Source organism: Aythya ferina (genome assembly GCF_964211825.1).
Source record: "Aythya ferina genome assembly, chromosome: Z".
NCBI classification, from domain to species: Eukaryota; Metazoa; Chordata; class Aves; order Anseriformes; family Anatidae; genus Aythya; species Aythya ferina.
Window position 1 is genome coordinate 1,214,926 of NC_140299.1, and position 27,268 is coordinate 1,242,193.

Genomic DNA, 27,268 nt, shown 5'->3' on the forward strand with positions numbered 1-27,268 from the left:
CTTAATATTTTTTGAAATTCTGAACGAACAAACAAAAAATATATATACATGTAGGCTTCTACACTATATTTTTACGGCTGAGATACCCACATTAACTTTTTAGCTGACACAGGAAAATGCCATTTCAAAGTAGTGAAGATTTAGATAACCCTCTCACATTTCTCTGTCACCCATTCTGTACAAAACAAGTGCTATTTACAGGAATACTTCTCTATGTAATTACACAATTATTAAAAACATAGGAGTGAAGTAGGAGCTTTTATCAAGTCATTCAAATTAGAGCTGTTTCATTCTAATCACTATCTACTTGAATACGTATCGCTTGGATGAAACTGTAAAAAGCTCGTTAAATATATTTTTCTTTAAAATTTAATTACTGGGAACTTCTTCAGAGAATAATGATTGTGGATCATAATTAGGATCTTTGTTGCTGTTTGTATTTAGGCTGAAAGGTATAAAGACGGGGAGAAAAAAAGAGAGAAATTGCAGATCCAACATTTGGAAACGGGGCTGTCAGAGGGGGAATGGAATATTAACAAGCCAGATCCAGCATTACAAAGCAGAAAGATGGTGCTATAATTTGATAGACTTATTAAGCCCTTCGTTTCTGGCGTTAAGAAAGCTGTGTCGTAGTCTTCTGTAAATGTGAGATCCTAATTGCATTCTGTTTCCATACAATGCGTTTATGTGCATTAACTTTGTTTAAACAACCACGATGCATTTGCAACTTCAGCATGACAACTGGAGATTGCCATCCGTGTGACGGTTCTAGAGCCCAGAACTGGGGAGAAGAGATGTCAATGTTTTCCATCATGTAGAGCAAAGTAAATCACTCATTTATTCCAATTTTTTCCAGGGATTGTGACAATGGATGGAAGCAAAGCGGGAAACTGAAGGTGGTGGTGACGGAGGCAGGATGAGGCATGCTTACCGGAATGGTTCCAGAAGATAAAAACAACAATGAGTAAAAGAAAAAGGAATTGTCCTAAAAAACAGTAATGAAAGGAGGAGACCAGAGTCTGAAAATATCCATTCACTTGCACGTACACAGACAGAGATCATGAGAACTTCTCTCTGAGGGATGCAGACTCTGATAGCAATCTTAAAATCAAAACCCAAATGCAAGTGATATCAATTACTGATGGTTTTGTTTGTTAAAACTTCCTCTTTATTGATGATTTTAACTCAGATGAAAGACGGCTTTGTTTATGAGGGAATACACTTGGAGCTGTTGGGATCCTCTCCTGACGGGGAAGGAGGGATGAGGCGAGGGAAGGGGACGGGCATGGCTCTCCCTGCCTGCCCGGAGGGGAGCACGGCAGATTTATAGCCCTAACCCACGAGGCCAGAGCTCCCTTCATCTGCTGGAGGCCATGGCTTCATCTTTCTAGATGGAGAAGGAGAGCAACAAGGATTTATTTTTTGAATAGCACCTCTGAGTAGGTGCTTTGTGTCATTTCCCTTAGATGCCCAGGGAATGGCGGCGACGATAAACAAAGCTCACAGAGCTCAGCCAATTTAGCAGCTACGTTGGCTGCCTGCTTCCAAGGCCTGCTACCAGCAGGAACCTGACTGCCTGAAGTGTCATGGAAGTGTCATGACAGAGGTTTCACCTCTCCCGTTTCCTTTAAGGGCTTCATGCAGCAAGTGGGGCCTGAGGTGGCAGCGTGGGGTGAGGGCGGAGAGCAAGGCCACGCTTCTCCTGGGCCTAAAAACCCTTTTTGGGCTGGCCTGGGGACACCTCCTGCACCCGGGGAGCTGCCACACGGGGCTGCAGGGTCACACATGATGCCAAAATAGGGTCAGAGCCAAGTTTCAGCAGTCACACTGCCCTCAGAGCAATGCCTTCAGGCCCTGGGGGCTGAGGGCCTTGAGGTCAAGCTCCTCCTGGGCAGGTGTCCCCAGCATCTCCTTCTGTCCCTCCACACGAGATGAGCAAATGGTTGTATCTGAGGGTCACTGCTTGTTGACGGGTGTCCCCACACTGTCACCATCCCTCCTTCACTTTCCATTGACATCCCTTTACTGCCACACTGCCAACCGAGGCTGAATACGGGATACTGCCATTTTCTGGTGCGATATTGCAAACCTCTGCTTCTTTTTTTCGAGGTGATACGTTGAGGAAAAACCCCCCAAAGCTGTTAGCTGTACATTTTTCTTCTAGAGATGAATCATAGGCAATTAACAGGAACAATTCTAATTAACTGACATAATTAAAAAACTAATAATGTTTAACATTATTGTTTTATACAATGACATTAGCTTTAACAGCCTAGCAACACATCAAGGCTTCATTTGCATAGTCACTGAGTATATTATTTATTCTTGGTTTCTTTGGTAACCAAATTGACAATAAGAACTGCAATGTGAATTCCTAAATTGTTTTGCCATATAGCTTCATAATTTATGCCATTGGCAGTAATTGTAATGTCTGTATAATTTCCTTTTAATTATCAGCTAATGAAATTTACATTCATTGGGGTAAAAAACAAATATTCACATTCGACTTCCAATCACCTGGCCAAATTTCCAATCAATTTGCCCGCGTTTAGCTGTGCCGTATGTTTATTTAGGTTTTCGAATGGCAAAATGGGCAAGAAATGCCGAAACCTCTTGGGCTGTTGGTGGCCGGAGGAGTCGCGATTGCTCTTTCGGCCTCCGCTGGGCTCTCCTTCCTCCCAGATTTCCATGATCCTTTCCAAAAAGAAGATGGAAGACGTGGACTTTATCGCGTTAAACTCCACGGATTGCAGGCGGAATTAATTCTGTAAACTTTAATTGCAGACTAATCTCTGTGTGTTCCCTTATCTCTTGATTTATTGCAGACATTTACTTCTAGTTTGAAAATTCCTCATCAGTTTCCCAAGGAATTAATTCAGTTTTTTTTTCAAAAGGACAAAGAAACAAAATAAAGGAGGGTTGGGGGAAGGAAATGGTTTCTAAATTCAAATTGTGAGGCTAATTACGATAATTATTTCATGAAATAATATAGAAACTTTATCTATATGAGCGTAGTTGTTTCGCTGAGAAAAAAAAATATCTATTTGCACGTAATCTTAATTGAACGCAACTTCTGAACAAGACAACACTTTGGATCATTGCATTTTAAGCAGTAATGCTTGGGAAAGCCAAATTGGCCCCAAAATGTGCTCCTTGGGCTCGGGCAAGGCTGTCCCAGTGTGTGCAAGGTCCTGGGGTGCCCTCAGTTGGGGTGTCCCCATGGGGGGCAGCACCGCCGCACCTCGGCGAGCGGCCTCCGCGGCGACTGAGCGATGAAGTCCATTATCCTCAATTACCTTTAAGTGATTCCAATCGAGATTTGATGCGAATCCACATGAGACAAATTAAAACAATTAATGGACAATCTGGGCCAGTCCTCGAAGGGAAGTGCTTATTGTTTGCGTCTGGGTTTTTCTTCTCCATCAAGCGTGCCTCCCGCACACAGAACCTATTAGCTCCTTTTTGATTAGGAAAAAAAAAAAAAAAAAGGAAAAAAAAAGAAGAATCGTAATAATAATAAGTGCTAATATGCTGCGTTTCTTGAGGGAGAAAGGCATTGCTGCTTGGAGGGCTCACTTCCCAACAAAGTTCAGTGTGTCTCCTCGGAAAGGAGCCACCTGGGTGGTGATGGAGCATCTCTGCTTGGAAAGAGAAGGTCTCACCCGGGCGTCCTTAGCTTTTAGCTGCTGGAAAATGGTTGAGCTGGAAAGCAGGGAGTTACCCTCCCTGCCTGCCAAATTCCCCCTGGAGCTCAGCGGGGTCGGGTCCGGGCCTTGGGGATGCCAGCACGCTCACGGGGGGCTCGTGGAGCACACGCTCCTTAAAACTCAAAGGGATGGGACGCTGCTACGAAATGAGCAGCTGTGCTCAGGCTCATTTTGCTCAGCAAGCGGCAATTGTGATCTGGGTTTGGGTCCACTGCACAGCATTTCTATAGCAGTTGAAAATTCATTTCATTTCATTATCGGAACTGTTCAAGCACCCCACTTTGGATCGGAGAAATCTTTCTAAACCTGCAGGAAACTCATTTACCCCTGCTGAGGCTCCAGCTTCTCTTCCCGTATTAAGGTAGCGTTGTCTTCCCTAGGAGTTCTGGCAGGCACACACACAAGATTTGTTCTGAGGAGGGAAGGAACATTTGCCGAAATCCGGGGTGGAAAGGAGCAGCATTATTACTCTTCCCTGCTTTATTTAGGTCTGTTTCAAGGCTACTTTACTAATCTCTCATCTGTTACAAATACAGTTCCCGATGCATCAGAAAGGAGAGCGCTGCCTTTGAGGTGTCGCGATGTAGAACAAAGAAAAGACCGTCTGCCCTCCGAGATTTTACTAATGAAGACACTTGCGGTATCATTAAGTTGAAAAGAGGGGGAAAAAAGGAAAAAAAAGGCAGTAATCAAAGTGGGATGCTTTCAGACTAATGCATGAGGGCAGGCACCTTCCCCTTCCCAGCACAGCAGGACTGGCTGATCCCCGCTGCAAAACTCGACCCCGTTTCCTGATGGCAACGATTCAAAGACCCGCAAAGTTTATCGAAATCAATCCATTTACTCCAGAAGTGCACCAATAAAGATTAATCCGAGATCAGATTGCCTGCGTTCATCGTATTGAACTTCCACTAGCGCAGAATAAACGCAGGGTGCGTAGCAGAGCTCTGCGTGCTTGTGCCCTACGACACCTGCAGCAACTCCTCTGCGCCCTGGGTGATGCTGTGAGCTTTTATCGGCCCCGTAAGCTTTCACCATCAAATAAATGACCTGCATTGATCCTGTGCACATGGAACAAGTTACTGAATGCAATTAGGGCAGCTGGAATGAGAGGTGTGCGTTGCAGAGAGGAATGCCCCCCCGGCGACGTGTTTTGGGGCTCACACCCTCATGCTGCAGCCTTGCCGGTGCTGCTTTCGGCTTCTCTTGGCACATTTTGGAGTCTCTTGCTTCAGCTGAGCAATATGTGGAAAGAGGCTGTTGCCTATCACGTTATCTTGTCTTTGAGGAAGGGCAACTGTTCTGGAGTTCCTCTTAAAAAAAAATAAAAAATAATGACAAATAAATAAATAACCACAGTGAAGGAATGAGAAATGAACTTTTTATTTTATTTATTTATTTTTTTATTTGGTGAGAATCTGCAAAGCAAAGCTCAGCTCAGGCAGCGCTGGGTGGCAGCTGGGTGGCAGAGCTGGGTGACAGAGCTGGTGGCAGAGCTGGGTGGCAGCACTAGGTGGCACTGCCTTCCCACTGCTCCACCCGCACCTCCTGCATCCCCTGCATCTCCTGCATCCCCTAAACAAGAAAAAAAAAATAAAAAATAATCAATCTCTTTGCAGTTTCCTGGGAAGTGAGGTGATGGATGGGGCCGAGCATTAAACACCTCTGGTGTGGCTTGTGTGAGCGATGCCGCAGACACTGGGCCGGTGCTCGTGGTCCTAAATCGCCAGCAAAGCTCCCACCCCATTAACACCAGCAGCAAAGCGCCTGCTGAGACTGGGGATGGGGCCGTGGCATCATGGCAGGCACCAGCACCCCAGCACCAGCACCCCATGTGCAGACCTGCAGACCTGCAGCATCGCCCCCCATGGGACCCCACACCCCATGGGACCCCAGAAAGTGCCATTAACCCCATGCCAGGAGCCAAAGGCACTGCACGGAGAAACGCTGAGGTTTCCCATTTGGGGATTTGCTTCTCACACTCGTGTCTAGATGGCTTCAGAGGTGTCAAGCTGACGTGTTCGTACACATGGCGCTTCCACTCGCTACCGCAACCCTATCAAAATAAATGGAGGTACGGTAAAAACACCCAGAAACCGTATTTTGGAACAGCTTTTCACTGCGCTTTGCACGGTTTTTGAGCAGCGCTCTCGTTTGCCATCTGACATTTGCTTGGCACGGTTTTTCCTGGCATGGGAGCCCCGAACGTAATGCCAAGGTATGAAAGGCAAATCAGTGCCGAGCAGCACAAGGATGGTGACAGGCGAACCGCCCCGCTAGAAATAACATCAGTGACGGTGTTTAAAGACAGGAGTTCTCCAAATGTGGATTTCAGCCAACCTGTCGTGGACAAGGAAGGTTTATGGGGTCTGGACCTGCTGTGCTTCGAGAAGCGCAGCCGAGGGAATACCACTGGGTCACTTTTCTTCTTCACGTAGGCAAGAAAACGCGTCTTGGATAGCCTTCCTCAGCAGCAGCCTGTGGAAATAATTGTATTTTCTAAAGAAAAAGGGTCCGTACTGACATGGGGAAGGGTTAGGGCTTTAACTTTTGACCAAAAGCAGTATTAATGGCTTAAGGTGTGTGCAGTAACCATTCTCTCCATAATCTAGTGTTGGCTTCAACATATTGGGGTTTCTCCCCCTCTGTGCCCACATTTCACTCACCAGAGGGCTGCTGTCCCATCCTGTACATGGGGAAGCCCAAACCCTGTTAATGCCAACCTCTGGCAGTGCAGATCAGGATGAAAAATAGTCTCTGAGGGCTACATCCACGCGACCTACTTCAGGAACTGCGTGGCACAGGGATCAGGGTGGAGGCGAGTGCCGCCCCTAATTACAACACCACTGGAGTGGGTTTTATAAGGAAAGATTTTTTAGAGCAAATGATTTATTTAGGAAAAAAATAAAAATAAATAAATAAACAAGCTCTTTGGTTCACAAGCTCTTCCGTACGCATGAAATGGAAGGAACACGTTTCAAGCTTTCGTTCCTATTTAATTAATTCCAATTAGCGGCTGGCTAGACCAGGCGCAAATATTCCTTCCCTTTGCAAATACTAAATATTGCGAGGGGACCTATTTAGTCGGGGGTAAGCAGGCGTTGCCTAGTCTTGGTTAGACGCTCTTAAAATGTCTCTATAAACCGGGGGAAGAGTGAGGGCTTCATTTTCCTGCTAATGTTATGTTTTCAGCCCAGGCGCGATAAGAAGAACCCTTTTTTTTCTTCTTGCCCAAACTACTCATGCAACAAAACTCTTATCTTAAAAAGACATTGACAGGAACAGTTAACGCACTGTATAATTAAAGCAATAAATTAATTACCAGGCTTCCCTGGTGACTGTTAAGCACTTGAGGCAAAAGAGCTGTCTTTTGCTCCTTCTTGCAGGATTATTGCTGTTGGGTTCGAACATTAGCTTCAGCATCCAAGTGAGGGCACTTTCCCTGGTGCAGGCACAAAACACTTCCCACCTGTAGGCTGCTGGAGGAGTGTTACCAACAGGTATGCAACCCGCTGGCCATGACATCCTGCAACACACCCTGAATTTTGGGGTGATTTGGGGTGATCTCGGGCCAGCCTCGCTCACAGCTCCCTCCTTGGGGCGCAGCCTGGGTGCTCAATACCTCTGCCAGGACACAAGGACAGCATAAAGGGACACATGGACAGCATGAAGGGACACACGGACAGCATGAAGGGACACGTGGACAGTGTGCTGGGACATTTATTGAGTTTGCCATCACGTCGAGATGGCTCGAACACACCTTGGCTGCGTGCTTCCCGGCAGGCAGCAGACAGATGACTCACGGCTCTCGTTGAGCCTCTGGGCCTGGCAGAGCCAGGACATAATCTGCGCTTCTTATCTAGAAATCCCAGCGTTAAAGCTTTGTTTGAGTAACTCCTTGCCGTGTTTGTCTGTGGAGAGTGGCTCAAAAGCCGTCAATAAAAGGCTGGTTTTGTAGGGTGAGCTCGGCTTGAAGGAACTTTGGGTCTTTATTAAAATTTCTAAATCCTCATCTTTAATCTTCCTCGGCTCTGGCATGAAGGCTGGCTTCGGGTAAGGGATTTGGGGAGCAGGCGGTGCAGGAGCTGTGAGCAGCCAAGGGCAAGGCAAGCTATGGGGCCGAGCATCAGTGGGGGCAGCACGGGGACCGCTGGCCGTGCGCTGTGACCGGAAAAACCTGAGTGAGATCGGACGGGTTTCCAGTGAGGAATGCACTTTGCCTCGCTAATCAGCGATCCTCCCACCAGGGAAATTGCTGACTGAATGCTCACGGTGGCTGCTGGCAAACCTGCGGTTACACCCACGGGGTTCATGGGCAGGAGCGGCCGGAGCTGGGACGAGGAGAGGATGGCATTTCCGCGGGCAGCTCAGGAGCCAGCTCCACGAAATGGCATTTCTGCACAGGATTTGGATATTTGGTGCTCCTTTCTGGCTCTCTCCTGCCTGAAAGCTCCTGAAAATGCAGAAGCGAAGCACAGAATGAAAGAGCCATCGTGCTTCCAGAGTATGAGTGATGCAGCTGCATTACTGCTTATGTTTTCAATAGAGAAATAAAAATAAGTAATCCTTCTTCAGGGATATATATAAAGTTTCTTTCCATATTATTCAACAGGCTTTGCTCCAGACCTCAAAATTTGCAAATGATCTTAATGCTTTACTCAGCAAAGCCCACAATGGAAGTTTGGTGGGAAAACCCATAGTGACATAATAGTTTTCTCCGTTCTCTTTTGAACAAGTTTGTGGATATAACTGTGCTTTTGTGGAGGTGAAACGGAGATATTTGAATAATGACAGTACGAGGATGAGTAACTGAACAAGCTCCAGGGGCTGGGAGACCTTCCCGTCACAGACTCAGCTCCCTGCACATCCCATATAAACCTGTGGCTGAATCAAAACAGGATGCGGCGGGGAGGAATGATGAATCCCAGGGCAAGTCCGAATCGCTAACCTAAATTCCCGTGGCTCATCGGCCTCCCCTGCCATGTGGGTGCTACACGTGAAGCTTACACAAGGCTGCGTGGAGCACTGCAGCGTGCTGATAGCTGGGCTGGCAGCTCCTGCAGTACCCCGTAAGTCACCTCGAAACGTCTCCCCATGAATAAAGGTCTTCAGGCATCACCCCGTGTCAACGCTAGCAAATGATTTAGCAAATCTTACACCCTCAGAGACTTCCTGGGGGAAAGCACAGCGGTGTTTGCAAACCATTTGAGATGCAGCCTCAAGGCCACGCCAAGCTGCATTTTGCCTCCCCTGCCGTAAGCAGTGAAGGGAAATGAAATCACCTGGACTCTGCCTTCCTGGGCTGCTAAACGCAGCTGGAGCCAGCTCCAAGGCTCACAGGGGACTAAAGATTAACCACCAGTGGGTGGGTAGGAGACGAAAAGCCTCCTCTTGTGCCCCCGTTTTAGAGATTTGAGTTTCCAGAGCTGAGGAAGGAGCAGTCCTGGGGGATGTGCTGGGTGCTAACTGGGCTCGGGGTGGTTTTGGGGTGTGCTCAGCCTCTCACCTTGCTGGGGAGAGGAGACTTTGGAGCTGGGCGCTGCCTCGCCACTGTTTGCTCTCCAAATGGGGCTGGGACCAGCCTGACTTTGTCCCACACCTCACACCCGAAGGCGAGAAAGAAGCAGCACGTCCCAGGCAGAAGAAAAGAGGAGTAACGCTTTATTATTCTTATTATTTCTGATTATAATTAATAAGACAACCCCCTTGCCCTCCCAGAGAACAGACAGCTCGCTGGGGCCAGCAGCTCCTGGCCCTCAGCCCGGGACAACGCTGGGGTCCCAACAGTGCAGGGGGACACCATGAGGGGACACCATGAGGGGACACCACGAGGGGACAGCACCGTGTGGGGACACTATGGTGGTGGGTGGGTGCCCTGCAGCTGCACCACACAGCCTCAGCTTCAAGACGCTGCCGGGACGAGAAAACTGGGTGCAAAACGGTGGATTTTGGGGTTACGGGCGCGGAGGGCTTGCTGTGGGGCAGACCTGCTGACAGGGCTGCTGTGTTTGTAGCACTTTTATGACACGTTTTTCTCCCTCCGTTCCCATTTTACCCTCTACCCGTGCAGCTCCAGAGGGGGAACGTTATAGGGGGAGGGCTGTGAGGGCTGTGAGGGCTGTGGGGCTGGAGGCTCCGACCCAAACCGGGCCGGGCTGAGGCGGGGCCGGGCGGGGCTCGGGGCCGTGCTCGGGGCTCCCCGGCGGCTGGGGCCGAGCCATGTCCGCAGGTGAGGCTGAGGGAATGGGGGGAGAAGGGTTTGGGGGGGCAGGAGGCTGAGGAAGAGGAGAAGGAGGCAGAGAAGGAGGAGGAGGAAGAGGAGGAAGAGTGGGGGACCCGCTGGGTGGGTGCTGGGAGCACCGCAGCCTGCCCGAGCCCCGGGGGGAGCACCCAAAGGTGTTTTTGCTTTGTGTTTTGGTGTATTTTCTAGCAAGGGGTTGTTAAACAGCGCTGGGAGCAGCCACAGCAAGCAGCTCCTGCAGGCACAGGCATGAAAAGGGGGAGGAATGGTGGCTAAATCCCTGTTCAGCTCTGGGATGAGCGCCGTGGTTGTTTACCTGGCAGCTCCTGGGGAGCATGGGCAGGGAGAGACCGGGTGTTGGGGTACGGGGCTCTGTCGGAGGCTGGCATGGGGTTTTTTTACCCGAATATCCCCACTAGTTGCAATGAAATGTGTTAATTCTGATTAAAAGGGCTCCAGCCCTGCCTTTGTTTTGTTGCTGGTCCCGTTGCCCCGCCTGGAAAGGCGCTCGGGGCAAAGACCCAGATTTGGGGTTTATGGCACAGACCTGCCCCAAGTCCCCAACAGACCGGGACTGTGCTGGGGACCTTCAGGTCACCTTGTGGGGCTTCGCCCGCTCTTTATTTCTCCTGCCTCTGCTTCTTCAGGGCTAAAAAGCCATTTCCACCCCACTCACCCCAAGGGGATGGGACCTGGAGGCTTCAGGCTGAACCCCCCAGGCTGGAGGGAGACTGGTGTGGGGTGCCCCTGTGTGGGGTGAGCTGGCAGCCAGGAGGAAAACAGCAGCCCCAGAGCAAGAAATGACTTTGTGCCAGCAGGGAACCATCCTCTGGAGCTATGGAAACCTCTTCCGTGTGCTCGCTTGAGGTCAAAGCCCTGAGGGTTGTGTCTGGATCTCCAGCTCCTCCTTGCCAGTCCCATGAAAATTACAGCCAGAAAGGGAGCTCTTCGTTTAACATCATTTTATTTATTTTTTTTTAATGCTTATTTATGGCTGATTTATGATTTAGTTTTCTGTATCTGTCCGGCTGGGACACAGGTTAACAGAAGAAGGGGAAGGTCTGCAGCGGAGCAGTTGTGCAAGTAGCTCCTTGTGGGAACACAATTCCTCCTCCACCACAGCAATAAATATTTCGAGTTGCCTAATTATATTTTACTAGAAAACGGGTTAATTAAGAAATGGGCTAGCCTGAGTGAGCTTCCTGGTAGTGCCGCAACACTCTGTGCTGGGATGACTCAATGAACACGAGGGTTTGCCTGCAGCAAACCATGCGGGGATGGCTCTCACCGACTTAACCCGCAGGAGCTAAGACCTTGAACTGCAGTGTTCTTAAATAAATGTATTTTTCAGTGAACTTTTATTGTAAATGATCTGCAAGGTTTGTAAAACCCAACCACTTTTTGTTTTGAGCCTGTCCACCACCACGCTGAGTGGTTTGATTAATCTCCTGTGCGAGCTTTAATTAGTTCCAGATGCTTCCGAGGGGCTCGTTTAAAAACCAGCTTGCCTGATGGGCACCTGTAAGCTTGCTGGGACAGGCTGGAAACAGGGAGCTGGAGCAATGCAGGCTCCTTTCAGAGGAAAGCAGCTGACACTGGATGTCACCATTGTACAAGAGAAACAAAACCGAGATGGCTGGGACCTTCCTCTCGGTGCGTGACACGGGAAGAAGAAGCTTTATCTGCTGTCTCCCATCCGTTCCCGTAGGTAGTTTTGCTCCCACCCCTCTCCCGAGTGTTACGATGTTGTTCCTGCTTTGTGCTGCTCCTTGCATCTGAGCAGGACAGGTTATCAGTCCCCGGGACTTGCTCTAATTGGCGGTGGGACCGCTCTGCTGGCTGTAATTGCTTTTGGTGGATAAACTTCTCAGACGAGTGGCAAAAGTTTTGTTTTGCCCCGTGTCAAATTGCAGGTGCGTGCGAGGCATTGGCACGTTTTCTGCCCGGAGTCTCCGGCCAAGAGTTTTCTGAAACGATGTAGGATTGAGGTTTAGGTTGCTAGCGAGAAGTCGGTGAGATCCTCAATGAGAATAATGTGCAAATTCATTTATTTTCCCATCTATAAAAAGAAAAAAGAAAAAGAGATGCCTACATTTTATTTTTATGTGGTTCTCAGTCTTTGTTTCTTTAAGCTTGCAACGCCTGCTTGGCTCCAGCACACCCCTGAAGCCGAAATGGAATTAAATGGGGTGGAGAAATGGCCTCGCTGCATTGAATTAAGGAGCCAAGCCCCTCTTCTCGCCCTTCTACAGGTCAGAGGAACGCACGCATCGTGACCACCACCCTGCTGCTCACTGAAGAAGTAATGCGGGAAGACCGGGGCTCAGAGGGGAGCTACGTCCTGTACGGCTCCTCCTGCGCCGAGCTCACCGAAGAAGCTGAGTATGTGAAAAAGGTATTTGTGAAGCCTTGTTTTGTTCCCTCCTTCGCTTGGCAGCACGGTGAGCAATCGTGATAGCTGCCGAAAGAGAAGATCCCGACCACGCGTGGCTATTTACTACAAATATGATTTTCTCCACAGCGCTGCTTTAATTATAGCACGCGCTGTCTTGGGTCAACCACTCTGAAACCGAGGGTTTTCCACCCCTTATTTAGGGTTGTTGCAAGAGGCGTTGATGTGCTGTCCCCACCCAAATTCAGGGCTCTCACGAGGCAGAGCTGGGGACGCTTTGTGATAAGGAGGTGTTTAGGATGGGTGCCTTGTGCTTCACAGGTGACAGCAGCAGAACAAGGTGGGAGCTGATGAAAATAAAAGGATAAAATGATGAAAATAAAAGGATAAAAGGATCCAGCCTCACTGCAAGAAAGGATATATTCTGTGGTGGTGACATTAACTCAGGAAGGGTGTGTGAAGGGGTGGGCCAAAACTCTGCTCATTAAGAAATAATTGATCACAACAAGTTCTTTAAAACGCTTATCCCTTTTTCTGCTCAGGTGAGGAAGGAGGTGGAAGAAAAGAAGCGAACAGAAAGTGATTTATGGTGTTTGAGCTCTTTGAAATGCCCAGGCAGCCCTTTGTTTTTAGGGGTTTATTTTTAACAAGCGAACTGGGAGGAAAGGAAGAAAGGCCGTGCAAAATGCCAGCGAGTTCTGGCAGAAATCTGAGCGGCTGCGGGTCGTGTTTCCTGCACAAACCGGGTCTCAGAGCGGAGAGGTGGACAGCAGTTGCTAACGTGTGTGTATGCGGCCTCACCTGCCCTAGCTGATCATCTAAAAGCGAATTATTCTTGCAGAGTAACAATGGGGGGAGAAGAAGGCAGCTGTTTATTAGGACTGATGTGCTGAGGCTTTAAAATATGAAGCCCTGGGGAGCTGCACTGCTCTGCTGGCATTGGGTAGAGCTGGCTGCTCTGCAACGCTGGCTCCCGGGAAAAGGAAAGGGGTGATTACAAAAAAAAAACAGCCTGTTTTAGGGGCTCAGTCATCTGTTTTTCCGATCCCTTAACCATTCTTTCCCCGTTTGTTCCCTTTTAGCAGCACCCTCCGGTGCCGGGCAGGAGCGCGGAGCCCAGGAGCAGCGGCTGGAGCTCGAGCTGCAGCCCCGTGGCGGCGAAGATGAGGGAAACGGAGCAGCAGCTGCTGCTGGTCAGCAGGGAGAACCAGCTGCTGCAGATCAAGGTACGTGCTGGGGGCTTCCCAAGGTTTCTCCTGTGCCTCGTGGCACGGGGGACAACTGTTTTTTGGGCGGAAGAGGCAGAGCTGCCTCGCTTCTCTAGCTGGTGTGAGCTGCTCTGCTCTACCAGACGATGAAATTCATATTAAACCTGCTTTTTGACAAGGGAAAATAGTGAAAATTGATTCTATTGTATGTAATTATTGTGAAATTCCCCCTTTCTAGCTGGAAGCCACGAGAGAAGCGGGTGTGCAGGCTCTCCGGGCTGCCTCCCAAAAACTCTACGAGAGCTACCAGGCTCGCTCCGAAGAACTTTGCAAAACTCAGGAGAAGGAGAAGCAGCAAATACAGGTACGGATCTTGCTGGGAGGGGGCACGACGGTCCTGCTCAGCTACCGAGCTGGTCCAGGAAGGTATTCTGAGCCCCCTGTGCCCTCCTCATTTTCAGGCCCGCAGTCGGGAGCAGGAGGGAAAGCTGCAGCAGCAGGAGGAGAAGGCCACGCAGCTCGCCGGCGCCGTGGAGGAGAGGTGCGCCCACATCGCGGCCATGGAGCAGCGCGTGCGCAGGATGGAAGAGGTGGGAGGCAAAACCACGAGGTTTGGCAAGTGGTGGAAAAAGTATTTTTGAAGGATTTGTGGCCTTCTGGTAGAAAAACATCCTGTAAATAGAGTCGGATGTAGCACTTTTGTGGTACCCTCTGGTGGCTGAGCGTGGCCACTCAGAAGACCTGAGGTTTTTGCTGATTAAATTAAGGCAAAACCTGTTATTTTAAGAGTGAATTTTCTCGTGGTAGGTCAGTACGCTGCTATCTCTTTCTGGGTTGGTTTAAAGAGGTCAGATTTCTGTACCTACACCTGGAGTTGAGGTTGCTGTAGGCGGCTAGCACTGAATTTTTGGAGGCTGGCTAGCAATCGGACCTAAAGCCGAATGTCTCTATGTAAAGAAACGACAGGGTGTGTAATACCGTTCTCAGAAAACTGTTTTTATTTCCTTAGGAGAAGAAAACACTGATGGAAAAGAAAACATCCTATGAAAAGGTGCTTCTGCAGATGATGTCGAGGAACGAAGACAGCAAACGGTGACTAAACACACAGGGTGCAGCGCTCCCCTTGTTTCTGGGGGTGACTTGGTGGAGGGTGTCGCTCCCTACCCACCCCGTGGGGCTCCCAGAGCCTCTGCAGCCCCCCCTTACTCTTTTTTTTTTAATATCAGATAATGTTTTATTGCTTATGAACTCGTTTGCAAATCAGCCCGTGGAGTTATCGATGAGTTTCGCGCTCAACAGGGATTCGGGTTGGGGGGGGGCCTGCCACACGCAGTCTGGCTTATTTTAGGGCTTTATTTTATGGGGTTATTTGCTCTGCTCAGCCCAGGAGCTTTTATAAACTCGTGCTCCCCTCCTTGCTCCTGTCCCCAGGTGCCTGGCGGTGCAGCAGGACATCGCCACGCTGCGGGAGCAGATCGGCCACCTGCAGCGCCTGATCGGGGCGCAGCACCAGAGCCTGCGCCGCGTCATCCAGGAGGTAAGGCCCAGGATGGGGGATGCAGAGGCCTCCATCGCCCCCAAAATGGGGTTATTGTGGTGGATGGGGCAAGCTTGGGCTGTAAACATGCTGCCATGAACAGCCCTCACCAACACGAGGCAAAATAAGGAAAACACGACACGGAAATTGTCTTATACGTTGGGCAATCAATTAGCTTCGGTTTTTATTTGTTGAAAGAAGTGCCTGCAAGTCCCCTGGTGTGGCAGGACGCTTAATGCTGTGGTTTTACTCGTTTTTCGTGTTTTGGAAAAATCTTACAGCCTTCCTTTCTTAACTCCTAGGTGGAGGAATTGAACGAAGAACTCAAAATCCAGGACAAGAAAATAGAAGACCTGACCGAAAAGGTGACGGCGCTTGAGACTCAGGTAAGGCCAGGAAGGAGGAAGGGGCATTAAGCTGAGAGATCAGCAGTGGTCCTGTGAAATCCTCGTGTTTCTCAGGTGGGGAAACATCAGGAGAGAGGGCAGCAGAAAGCAGGGATGGCCCTGGAGTGCTGCTGAGCTGGGGGCAACGCCTGGCTGTGATTTATTTGCATTACATCTTGTTTTGTTTTGTTTTTTTTTTTTTCCCCCCTACAGAATAAAGAACTAAAAGACAAAGTGGCGTTCTGGTCCGGCCAGCCCAAGACGAAAGTTTCAAAAGCCGTCCTGACAGAGTGAGTGCCTCTGCCCGGGGAGGTTTGGGAGAGCTGAGCCAGGCCTTGGGGGAAGGAATCGGGTCGCAGCCTGCAGAGGATCCCTTCCTGATGGAGGAAAGGGAGGCGGGAGCCTGCTGCCCACGCGCAGGGCAGCAGTTACACCTCACAGTGGTGAGAGTGTATAGAGAGGGGTGGATTTGTGATCTTTTTTTTAAAAAAAGAGGTGTGGGAAGGTTTCTGAGTGATCCCTGCTTTTCTCTGCTTCACTCCACAGCCCCCTGCGGGACTACAGAGCGTCCCCTTACCTGCTGCTGACCAGGATGAAGAAGCAGGACTGCTGAATGAACTTAATGAAATGAGGGCGTGCTTCTCCTGCCTTTAGCAGAAGGACTTCTTGTGTTGCAACACGTCTTCAACACTTGCTTTTTCTGAGACGTGGTGCAGAAGAGGTGCCGCGGAGCTGCTTTTGGGAGAATAAACCTGGAACCAAGGCACGAGGTGAAGAGAGAGCCCAGGGGCATCAGTTCCATACCCACCGGGAGCAGGAGCTGTTCACGGTAAGCCATACGGGGCCGTCCCCGTGGCATTCAGCACCCTGGGCATGGCACTGCACCGTCCTCAGACAAGGATTAAGCAGATTCCTCTCGGTGTTCAACCAGCTTTTGTTTTCCTGAACACTTTCCACGGTGAGTTTTGTGCTCCAGTCGGTGCGAGGACGAAGCTCCACGTGTAGCCTCTCCTTCCCTTCACCCGAAATCCCGTTTGCATGGGATTGGACTTGTTTCCTGGATGCTTTCTGGCATTTACGTCCTCATTTTGATCCAAAATCTTCAAAGGGTGATGAACAGCTCCTGCTGCCTACCCCTGACTGTCCCGGTGCAGGTAACATCTCATCCGTCCAGCCCCGTGCCCAGGACAGGCTGGTCCCTCTGCTGTCACACCAAAGTGTTCTGGGCACCGTTTGTCCCTCATTTTGAGATGTCACCTCGTGGTGTGACTCATATCCCCCACGTGAGTGACACTATTTGCACGTGCACCTTCACCTCTGAAGGAAAAGGAAAGCCAAAGCCTTGTATAAAGTTTGTTTTCTCACCTGTTGTCACAGACGGCAGTATTTTGGGAAAAACAACCGTGTTGATCCTTAAATAAGACTTGAATGTACCAAACTTGTCTGTTCCTTTTCTTAGCTCGCTTCAGAAGGTGGGTTTATCCTTTCAGGAGAAACTGAGCTCAACTGCAGGTCAGGATTAAAAAAAAATAACCGCTTTCCCCCCAAAGAGGTGAGCCAGCCACTTAAAAATGTACTTTTATTGTGAAAATAACAGTGCAGAAACCGGATCACGGGCGTACATTCCTCAGCTGTGTTACACAGACCCACGCACCGGGGGCTCACCCGCCAGCACGGCTTGAAGCCCCAGGTGCTTTGGTACAAAAAAAAAGTGACAAGAAATTTGTTAAGCAAGCGCCGTGGTCCCAGCGAGGGGCATCTAATGCTAAAAAAACACCGTTTGTGTTCGAGCTATAGTGTCAACCGCACTCATGTCACTAGGCGTCACAGGGATCTGCTGGAGACGAACGTAAAACATGCTTACCAGAGCACAACAGAAGAAAACACCCGGGGAGGAACTGCTACAGGCTCCGTAGTGTTCGTATCTGGACGAGGAAAGGTGCCTCGCCGAAGCCAAAGAACAATTCAACGTCCAGAAGTAGGTTGGTAAGACACAAGAGGCTTTTTTTTTTTGTAATACACAGTTTGTCCATTAAAGCCCTATTGCACAATGAGGATGGACGAGTTTAGGGTTTATTTTCTAAAGTTATGTGTTCACTAGGTAACTGGAAAAGCACAAAGCCAAGAATCACCTCCTCTGTTGTCTTTAACCGGTTTAGACGGAAATAAGAAGTTAGAAACAGCTCTGCCCAGCATCTAAGAGCATAATTCTAAGCCAGATAGCAGCCTCTGGGGGGGAAAAAACACAAAAACAGGACAATTCATCCTATATAGGGGGTGCACTTCTGGTTTTCTTTCAGGGGGAGAGGTGTTGGAGTGTTTTGTGTTTAAAGTAAAAGAATTACGCAAGACAGAAAAGCTGTGAAAATTTGGCTCTCTTTAAACTAGTCTCAAGCCAGGTCTCACAGCAGTCAGGTAAAAAAAACAAAAACAAAACCTACTCATTTTAACATTTTCACATCAGTTACAAGAAGTTGATTTTTTTTCCCCTTTCCTTTTCTTTGTGCAATATCAGAGCGTGGTCTGAAACGCCCACAGCATTCGCACGCGTAAAAATAGCAGTCACTTGAGGTTATTTTTTTACACCTCCTACTTTTCTAGGGTTATAGTGACGGGAATACAGATTTTAAAATAACAGCTCAATTTTTTTTTCATTTTGTTTTACGTTTAGGCTGAAAAAAAACCACCACCCTAGTTCCATCCAGGCCTTGAAATAGATCTAGGAGATAAAAACCTCTTACCTTGAAATAAGCCCAAGGAGTTGCTAGGGAGCAGGTATCAAAAGTCACATCAGGTACAACTTTTAATAAAGTTTCCTACAGGATCCAATCCTCTAAAATGTAAATGGATGTGTGACAACCCTTTACACAGTCAGAAAAAGGAATGCTTAGCCTTCAGAAAACAGTTTAAGGCAATTGTTTTTTTTTTTATAAAGTTACCAAGCCAGCTGCTGCTTTCAGCTCCATCCTTCGCTACATCACAGCCTCCTGAAGCCACTTGCAGCTCCAGGAGCAGCAGCAAATTCCCCATCCGTCCCTTCTGCTTTTAAAAAGAGCATCTTTCAAGCACCCAACACTGTATTTTAGCTACCTTTCCTCTTGCAAACATCCCAAGAAAGCCACTGAAAGCAAAGGCAATAGAGAGGATGAGAGTTATTTAAGCCCCCTCTGCTGGTTTCCCATGCTGGACCTCCTCTCCCTCTCCAAGCCTCACGTGGGATGCCTGGCAGGCTTGCAAACGTGCTCAAAAGTGAATACTCCCAAATTCAAACACCTACAAGGAAGTTCTGCAACAGCAGGATTCGAATTCAAGATCTGCTGGGGTGGGGTAAGGCCATATCCAAGCAGAGGGATTAAGTGAAAGCTAATTCATTTCCAAGGCCACTGTCCCAGAGCCACTTGTAGGGCACCACACGGTAAAAGCGAAACACTTCACCCAAAGGGAGGGCAAAAAGGGTGAAAATAATAGGACTTGGCACCTGGGGGGGATACATTCAGGAGTCCAGAGTGCAATCAGAAGAGGCAGAAGCAGTAAATAAAGTGCTGTGCCAACCTGCTGGGCTTTAATCCCTCCACAATAGGCTTCCACCACAGGGATGACTCAGATGTGGCCTTTCCGTGCTGCGGTTCCCATTGTCTCCAGGACATTACGTACAACCTGGGAACTTTGAACGCTGCTCTCACTTTCAGTTTGAGCTGCTCCCGCCCCAAGGAGTGGCTCTGAGGCATCCCTGCAGGGCTGCAGCTGCTCAGCAGGGGAAAAAAAGGGAGCAAGAGTCAAATGGAATCGGAGAGGTAACAGGTAACAGACTTACTTAAAACCCTGTCCTATTTTTTTGCAAGGAGGATTAACCTAATAAGCAACAAAGCTGTTGGCAGGCATTTAGGAACATTTATTATGTTCCTCTTTCCTCGCTTTAATACCTGAGAGCTTCCCTATAAAACCTACCTGCAGCACCTACCAGGAGGAGAAACTGCCATTTCTCTCCCTTTTCCTGTACAGTTTTGATAACAAAATCCTTTTGGAATAATAGTTTCATTGGCTTCCTTTTTTTTTTTTTTTTAAAAAAAAAAAAAACACATAATAATTAGCTTCCTGTATTAGCAAGGAACAAAACTTTTGCTGGAGTCATTTCCCTTTTACTCCTATATGGATCCCTTGAGTGGATCCCTGAATGATTTTTAAGTAGCTGAAAGCACAATAGCCACAAATAGACCTTTAACTGCCAGCTGTATAAAACCCAAACCGTTATCCTATAAAAAAAAAAAAAGGACGGGATAAACTCTATGCTGTAACCTGATTTAGAAAACAATCTCTTTACTTACAAATATAGTATTTTTCTTTACTTTGTCCTGTATTTATCTTTGCTCGTGATAAGCAGCGTGATATTTCACTCAAAGTGGTTTTCACCCGTAGAAATCTTTGCCATCCACCCCACTGCTGCAGCACACCAGCAGAATAACCTCTGCCAGATTCAAAAGATGCTTCCTAAAATATAATTAACCTGTTCCCATGCGTTACATTCTCATCTTTACAAACTGTCCCTGCCGTGCCAGAATCCCTCTCAATGCATTATTTTTTCCTGCCACGCTCCAATCCCTGCTTGGATTATTGGCAACATCAGCAATGCTGCACAATTCCCTGATAATTATAATTATTTTTTTTTTTTAAATTAAATGCCCTTCTTCCTGCCCAAAAGCCCAAAACACACACACACAGACACCACCCCCAAGCAGCTTCACTCTGTGCAAGCAACAAAGTTTTTCTTCAGAGGCCACACACAACCTTTCATCTCTCTGTTTTACAAAACACACGCTCCCTGCTGCAGATTAAGAACCATAAAGAAAAAAAAAATCCGTGGAAAAATGGCACAGACCTAGAAAAGCACCCACCTCCACTTAAATTTCAATATCCAGCTGATGTAGACAATATATTCTTACCCCTCCCCTTTTTTTTTAAATATATATATTTTGGATAGAGCTACTTTCCTCCGTCAGCATCCCGACAAAGAAAGACGAGGGGCTGAGGGAACGGGAGCGGGGAAGAGCAGGTGGGAGAATCACTCAGGACGATGACACCGTACTCGGGAATAACGATTTCAGCACAAGAGCCTCACCGCAACAGGGGTCGGAGGTTTTTCAACCAGTCCTTGGGAGGGAAAAAAAAATAAAAGCACGATCCCACTAACACGATGGAGCTGCTGTGCACGGCTCGACGGAGCGGGATTGGATTTGGTGGTGGGTCAGCCACGTTGGGGTGCGCTATCGGCACCGGTCCTCACAGTTTCGGGGCGAGCTTTAGCAGGCACACTTCTTCTCCTCCGGTTTTGCTGAATCCAGCTTCCCCGAGCTTCCCCCGTTGGCCGTGTCGGAGACCTGCGTCTTGTCCACGCACTGCTCCATCCGTTTCATTATCAAGTCCAGCAGCGTGTCCACGGCCTTCTCCACGTTCTGGCCGGTAGCAGCACTTGTTTCGAAGTAGGGGATGCTACGGTGAAAAGAAAAGGGTTTAGTGGAGGGGCTTTTAAGGCAAAGGAGACTGAACTCTTCATAAAACCCTTGGCACAGCTATCGGTGGTGGGTTTAGCGTTAATGAAAACCGTATGAGAGGTTTTTGGGTTGTTGGGACTCAATTTTCCAGCTCACCAGAACCCAAACTCCTGTTCCTAGCACGTGGTGGTGTGTTGATATGCACACAAAACAGACAAAATAATTAAAAAAGAAATAAATCTGTCCTGACATTTTGACTTCAAAGAGTAAGAACGTCAACGCAAACCTTGGCTGAAAGTCCTTCAGGTCACCAGAACATCAGCTTTAAGGAGAAACCTTGGTCTGCATCACAGAAAGCCTCAGGGACCATATCACTGCAGGCTGTGTGGTTCCTCTACCAGGCTTACTTATCAAAACATTTAGAAAAAGTGACTGTACATCTTTCAGTTGTTAAGAAATTCCTGACCCACAGTGGATGGATAAGGCAAAACTGTTTCTCAGTTGAGAACAGGGAGAGATCTTTTCCCATATTCAAGTTGGAGTTGTCTTTTTTTTTCCTCCAGGCATTGAAGAAAACATCAAAAATGTAGTTAATTTTTTCTTCTTTTGAGAACAATTTCTATAGGCAAGTTACTTTAATAGATTTAAAACTGAGGCCTGCTTATTTTAATACCGAGGTGAGTACAGTTTCTACACCTTTCTCATATGCTCTCTGGATGCTGAACTGGCACAGTCCCACAGAGATGTCCCATTACTGCCACTTCTGTCCTGGTCCTTATCCCTTCCAACCTGAGCATTAAACCCACTGAGTGCTGGCTCGGGCACAGAGCTAAAACACAGCCAGGCCCCAGCACCAGCTCAGCCAGCACCCAGCCATGTGTCTGAGCGAAGCCGTGCCTCCTACACGCCAAGCTTCCTGCAAATCTGACTCACACCTCGGGTTGTGATCGATCTACTGCAAATGCAGGCGTTTCCCTGTTCTGAAAACACCCCAAACCTGTGCTCCTTTTCCACAGGTGAGCACCCAAAAAAAAAGTACCACCTATTTTTTTCCTGTAAAGACAACACCTGTATCACATCACCGTGATCTAGATGTTTTATTTTTTGTGGGTTTCTTGCTATTTCCTATTCAAACAGTTTGATCTGAAAGCACGACGAGCTTCACTACAGGCGTGTGATACTGCACTGTCTGCACACCTCAGAGCATCTCTTCCTTGCAGGTGTCTCCAGCCAGCCATTAGCTGTGCTTCCAAAAATTGGACCACTAAATTTGGCTTCTGCCATAATGCACTTACCCGTATTTGTCCGCCAGATCTTTCGCTTGCCTTTCATTTACCTCCCGCTGGTCGGATAAATCCGCTTTATTACCAATTAACACGATATCTGGGTTCTCACAATACGCATTGGCTTGCAGCTGACCTAGAAGGAAAAATAAACAGGAGAATTAAGGGAATGCTGGAAGTGCTTTAGAGACTCAGGCAGCTGACAAAACAATTCAAAAGGCCTGCGACACAGAAGAAAGTCGGGACTCAACTTGGTAAGCAGTGGAAGATTGCGATGACACCAACCTTTTAGTGGGAGGAATGAATCTCTGAAGAAATTCAGCTAAGTATATAAAATCTGGAGCTGTTTTCACAAAACTGTCTGAATTTTTGCGTTATCCCCACTTCAGCTCCCTGGCTGGAAAGCTACCAGCTGGAAAAGCAGCAGCCTCCATCCTTCCAGGACTCTGAATACCCTCAATTAACAACAAACTTTAAGAGTTTAACCTTCCTTTCCTTGTTAGTCAGGTGGTTGTCCTAACAAAAACTACCTACAGCTGTAGGTAGTTTTTTTTCTGACCCTGTTAAGGGCCAGAATACATTCAGCTGTTCAATTCTCAAGTACTATCTGCTTTCAAACATGAGCTTCAAAGACCAATTTGAATCAAAACCTCAAAGCCAGGAAGGAATCTCGTTCTGTTTTGCTAATACAAATCACACCATTAAACTAAACAGCGTTTTCCGAGCTCCTTTGTATCATCTCAAATAAGGAGATTGGCCAAAGAAGTGTCAAACACCATAAATTTTCAAGAGGCGACAGATTTGTTTGGATTGTGCCAAATCCAAACGAGATTATCAAGTATGTGTTCAGAAGTCTACCATGAAAAAAAAAAAGTAGAGCATGCATCTCTCACATCTGATGAAGCTTTCATCCCAAATCAAGGGGCATATCCTGCTCGAGGCAAGTCATTGTGGCCCCAAATTAAGTCACAACAGGGTGCCACGCTCCACAGGACCACAATCCACGTCCTCCAACCTCTGGCAGACCTTCAGTTGTCATCCTTGCATGCATCACTACAACTCAGCTCATGAACATCTCAAACCATGATCCGGAGCAGAGGTGCTTTAGAGCACACGGGCTGTGAGTACCTCGCATATGGCTGCTTTAGACATAAAAACCTCTGAAATTTTTCCAGTTCACAAGCACATAAAGCCTGGAAGCATAACAAATGCGCAGGAAAGCTTCAAGTCACCCAGTAAATGCAAAGTGTATGTTTCTACTTACTCATCCAATTTCTGACATTTAAGAAGCTCTGTTGACTGGTGAGATCAAACATCAGTAAAAAGCCCATAGCATCTCTGAAAAACGCTGTGGTGAGGCTTCGAAATCTGAAGGAGGAAGAAAAAAAAAAAGAAAAAAAAAAAAAAAGAGAGCACAGCTCTGTTACAAAGTGAGCTCTAAGATTCAAGGTAAGCACATTTCTGGCAAAACTGAACTGGGTAAGGAGAAAGAGGTGAAGTAAATGAAAGGTTTTCCAAATCACTTGTGAAAAGCTCTTAAAAAAAAAATCCCAGTCAGAAGAGTCTGCATGATTTAGAGGATGTACATTCCCCTTGGAAGTGGAAAAAAAAAATAATGTGATTTTCATTTTAGCTATGATACATCACGTCAGTCAACACATATTAATCAGTGTGTTAGTAACGGGCCAGGGGAAGCTTATACGTGAGAAATAAACACTGTCAGTGACTAATGTATCAGCTCCAATTCTGTCTGATTTAACCCAGGACAGAGACGGAGAGGGAGAAGAGCTGGCCTGCAAAGCTGGATGAAAGTACCAACCACGAAACTACAGCCGTTTGTCACCCAAAGGTCACAACTCTGCTCAAATCAAAAAGGTGAAGGCAATCCAAACGATATCACACGTGTCAGAGTTTGTACGTGGCGGGGGATCGATCCCATCCCAAAACAGCACTACGTAATCCTGCAAAACCTACGTGTCAGGAACAGAAATTGGTATTTCGTGGCACGCACCCATGCAAATTAAAACAAAAAAAATACATCAGATGCCCTGACGCATTCATAGTCTTCCTTTTCAGCAAAAAATTAGCCTCGAAATGTTTAACTTTTACTATATAAATGGTGTATGGGGGTAAGCAGGAGAGATACAACCAAAATTTCGGCTGTTTTCTGCTTTTCACATAGCAGTAACCCCTCCCACACAGTGCTGGCACCGCTTATTTAGAAACCTGAAATCTGCCTCATCACTACAGTCGGCTTCCTCTGCTTCTTCCCTTGTCAACAGATGATAGCTGCAAAACCTCGCACACAAAACCATGAAAGCAGAGGTTTCTTCCATACCAGTCAGCATGGGTAAGACTTGAGCTAGGACTCTCCACCCTGAATAAAGTGTCAGAAAAAGCTTCGTTCCCGGAAAATACTGTTCTTGTCCCAAATTAGGAGGATTTTTGAGACTCTTCACATGAAGGGACTAACGGTTTACCCACAAACGTGGAAAAACTCAGACTGGACTCTCACCTTTCCTGTCCAGCGGTGTCCCAAAGCTGGAGATGCACCTTGAAGGCTTTTCCTGGAGATCCATTTGGTCCTCTGCTGTTGTACACCTAACGAGAGAGTGCAATCAGTAAACGCAAGAATCACACAAAACCCTCCTTTGGAAGATTATTTGGTCATGTTCAGTACTTCAAATTAGATACCAATTCAATAAAACTTGATTCAGCACTGTGCTGAGCAAGCTTTCTGCGCTGTTTCATTGCTGTCCTTGCAAGATTTGCAGCTGGCTGACAGCGTTAGCCACTATTACTAATTTTTTTTTGATTCGTTAACTCCTGTTAGACATTAACGACTTCCTGACCAACTGCAACCGTAACCTTGTGGCACTCAAAGCACCGTGACCTTTTTTCTGTTCAATTCCTTATTGAACAAAAGCAACGTGTACACGAACTGTTACAGTAAAAGACAGAAGGAAAAAAAAAAAAAAAAAAACACAAATAGGAACCATTTTTGCTCTCTGAACTTGCTCAGCAGACTCTTAGCAACTTTAAAAGCAGGGAAATGTTGCCTGTAAATGAATTTACAGCAGGAGGATATGGACTTTTTGGACGTGTCTTTATCCAGATGCTCCACTGACCTTATTCGAGGAATACTTCTTCACCTGCCCTCCCTGGGCTGTCAAACCCAGCGTTCAGCTTTCCTGCTCAGCCCAGTTAATATTAATTGGGGGTTGGACTAAATGACCTCGGGAGGCCCATTACGACCCAGATTATTCGGTGATCCCGTGGATTTATTTCATCTGTTGCGATTTCAACGCTTAGCTTCTAACCTGAACACCTTTTTCTTTCCTTTGTGGATTTCAACAGCTCTGAAAAGCCGAGAAGAACCAGCAGATCAACCACACACCACGCTTTGTGAATTAAATAGGCTCACTGAAGCATGTTCCTGCAATACCCAGTGCTAGAAACAGGGAATTTCACGGGCTCGTTTTTTTTAATATGACTTCCACGCAACAGAAGAACACACATTGAACCTTTTGGAGCTCCTTCTTAAAAGGCCATCTTATTCAGACGGACCTTCCAGATGTTTTAAAGCTTGTGATTGCACGTAAGTTGTAGTTTCATCCATCCTTATCAGCGATCTCACCCCCAAAACGTACAGCAGTGGAAAATTACAGAAGAAATCCGCCTGCAACCCTTAGCAGAAAAGTTCAGCCCCCTGGAAGGAAGCCAGCACCCGTCTTCAAAACACGCTAACGAGTGTCTCGATGAGGCAGGGAACGAGCACGCCAGCGAGCTGCGTGTTCAGACGTCTCCTTGCAATAAAACTGCTTTTCATATTTTCCTCTCTCTCCACCGGGGGAACCCAGCGGTGCGGTGGAGGATCCAGGTTCCCCTCCAACCCGTGCGTCGTGTTTAACCGGTCTGAACTGCTGGAGCGCTGATTAGGGCTAATTTAAGATGTAATCCATTTTATTCTACCTCAGGCCTAATGATTAATTCTCTAGTGCTGCTGATTTACAAGAGTTGCCTACTAATTGCCTGGTTCCCCACGGACCTGAATACACCTAGCGTGTCCTGACCACACCATAAACCTGTGGGCTCCTATGGCTCAAGCAAGGGACTGAAAAATGTGTGATTTACCCCTAAAACCCATACAGGGCAGGGGACCAAGAAATGTGTGATTTAGCCCTAAAACCCATACGGGGCCATCTCTTCAGTGGGGCTGGTACGTACCCTTCACGATGGCACCACCGAACTCAACACCACAGCCACAAATGCTCTCAGCCATTAAAAAAAGTTATTAAAAAAAGTTATTAAAAAGGAAAAGCTGCCTGGGTCTGCCCCTTTAGCATCTCTGCATTGTCAAGACTTCCAAGGACTTCTCATGCAAAATCCTTCAAGTATTTAAATTTAAAAAAAAAATGCAGATTTAAAGAGATCTCCATATGGAGATCTCCATAAAGAGGTCTCCATATCTCCATACTGGGCAAGTGTTTACATCTGTTTTATCAAATAACTAACTAAAATCATCCTCCAGGGCCTAATATCTTGTATTTATCATGGTTTTGTTCTTCAAGCAAGCTGGAACGATTCCTATTAGAAAGTTGCCTTTGTCCCCTATATTTAGCTTGTCTCTGGTATCAGGATGTACGAGCAGACAGATTAGTCATGTGAAATTAAAACGGAGCAAGCATGCTCTCTTATTCCTGAAAAGAGCCTCTCATCTTCTATTTAGGATGAAGAAATGAGTGCATTGCGGAGCAGGCTGCACGTCCTGCGTTAGGAGCTCCATCAATCCTACAAGGACTGCTGATAACAGAGTCCTTGCACTCATTTTTCAGCCTTGCTGCTGACGGGGGAGCAGGGAAGCAGCAAGCTCGTTCGCTAGGTTACTGGAAGCGAGTTGAAACTTCTGCATTTCTGAAAGTTTCCACCTTTTCTGTTTAAATTTTTATGTTTTGGGGCTGGAGTTATTTCTAGGCATCAGCAAGCACACCTCATTCACCAGCACTATGGAAACCTGCGCTTGGA

At 47.4% G+C, this 27,268-nt stretch overlaps 2 protein-coding genes across 12 annotated transcripts in view; one reads left to right on the top strand and one right to left on the bottom strand.

The window, feature by feature from the left end:
* Positions 1 to 9,881: 9,881 nt before the first annotated feature.
* Positions 9,882 to 16,904, top strand: LOC311426868 (coiled-coil domain-containing protein 68-like). Of its 9 annotated transcripts, none has more exons than XM_084503637.1 (10): positions 9,882 to 9,936; positions 12,201 to 12,343; positions 13,423 to 13,566; positions 13,787 to 13,912; positions 14,010 to 14,138; positions 14,558 to 14,640; positions 14,980 to 15,085; positions 15,388 to 15,471; positions 15,685 to 15,761; positions 16,018 to 16,904. In XM_084503637.1, exons 1-10 carry the CDS (start codon positions 9,927 to 9,929, stop codon positions 16,082 to 16,084), a joined length of 969 nt encoding a protein of 322 aa, XP_084359763.1. In that variant the 5' UTR covers positions 9,882 to 9,926; the 3' UTR covers positions 16,085 to 16,904. The 9 variants fall into 9 exon arrangements, with proteins under 9 accessions (XP_084359763.1, XP_084359764.1, XP_084359767.1 ...); XM_084503638.1 differs by having other exon boundaries at positions 9,886 to 9,936; positions 13,426 to 13,566; XM_084503641.1 differs by lacking the exon at positions 9,882 to 9,936 and adding an exon at positions 11,470 to 11,652 and having other exon boundaries at positions 13,426 to 13,566.
* A 132-nt stretch (positions 16,905 to 17,036) lies between these two features.
* LOC311426869 (ras-related protein Rab-27B) overlaps positions 17,037 to 27,268 on the bottom strand; it is a 31,781-nt gene continuing 21,549 nt past the window's right edge. For all 3 annotated transcript variants that reach the window (XM_084503643.1, XM_084503644.1, XM_084503645.1), the window contains exons 3-6: positions 24,759 to 24,844; positions 23,508 to 23,611; positions 22,256 to 22,379; positions 17,037 to 20,958 (exon numbers count right to left, since the gene is read on the bottom strand). In XM_084503643.1, coding sequence (XP_084359769.1) covers positions 20,769 to 20,958; positions 22,256 to 22,379; positions 23,508 to 23,611; positions 24,759 to 24,844 — 504 coding nt within the window. In that variant the 3' untranslated portion in view covers positions 17,037 to 20,768. The remainder of the gene's footprint in view (positions 20,959 to 22,255; positions 22,380 to 23,507; positions 23,612 to 24,758; positions 24,845 to 27,268) is intronic.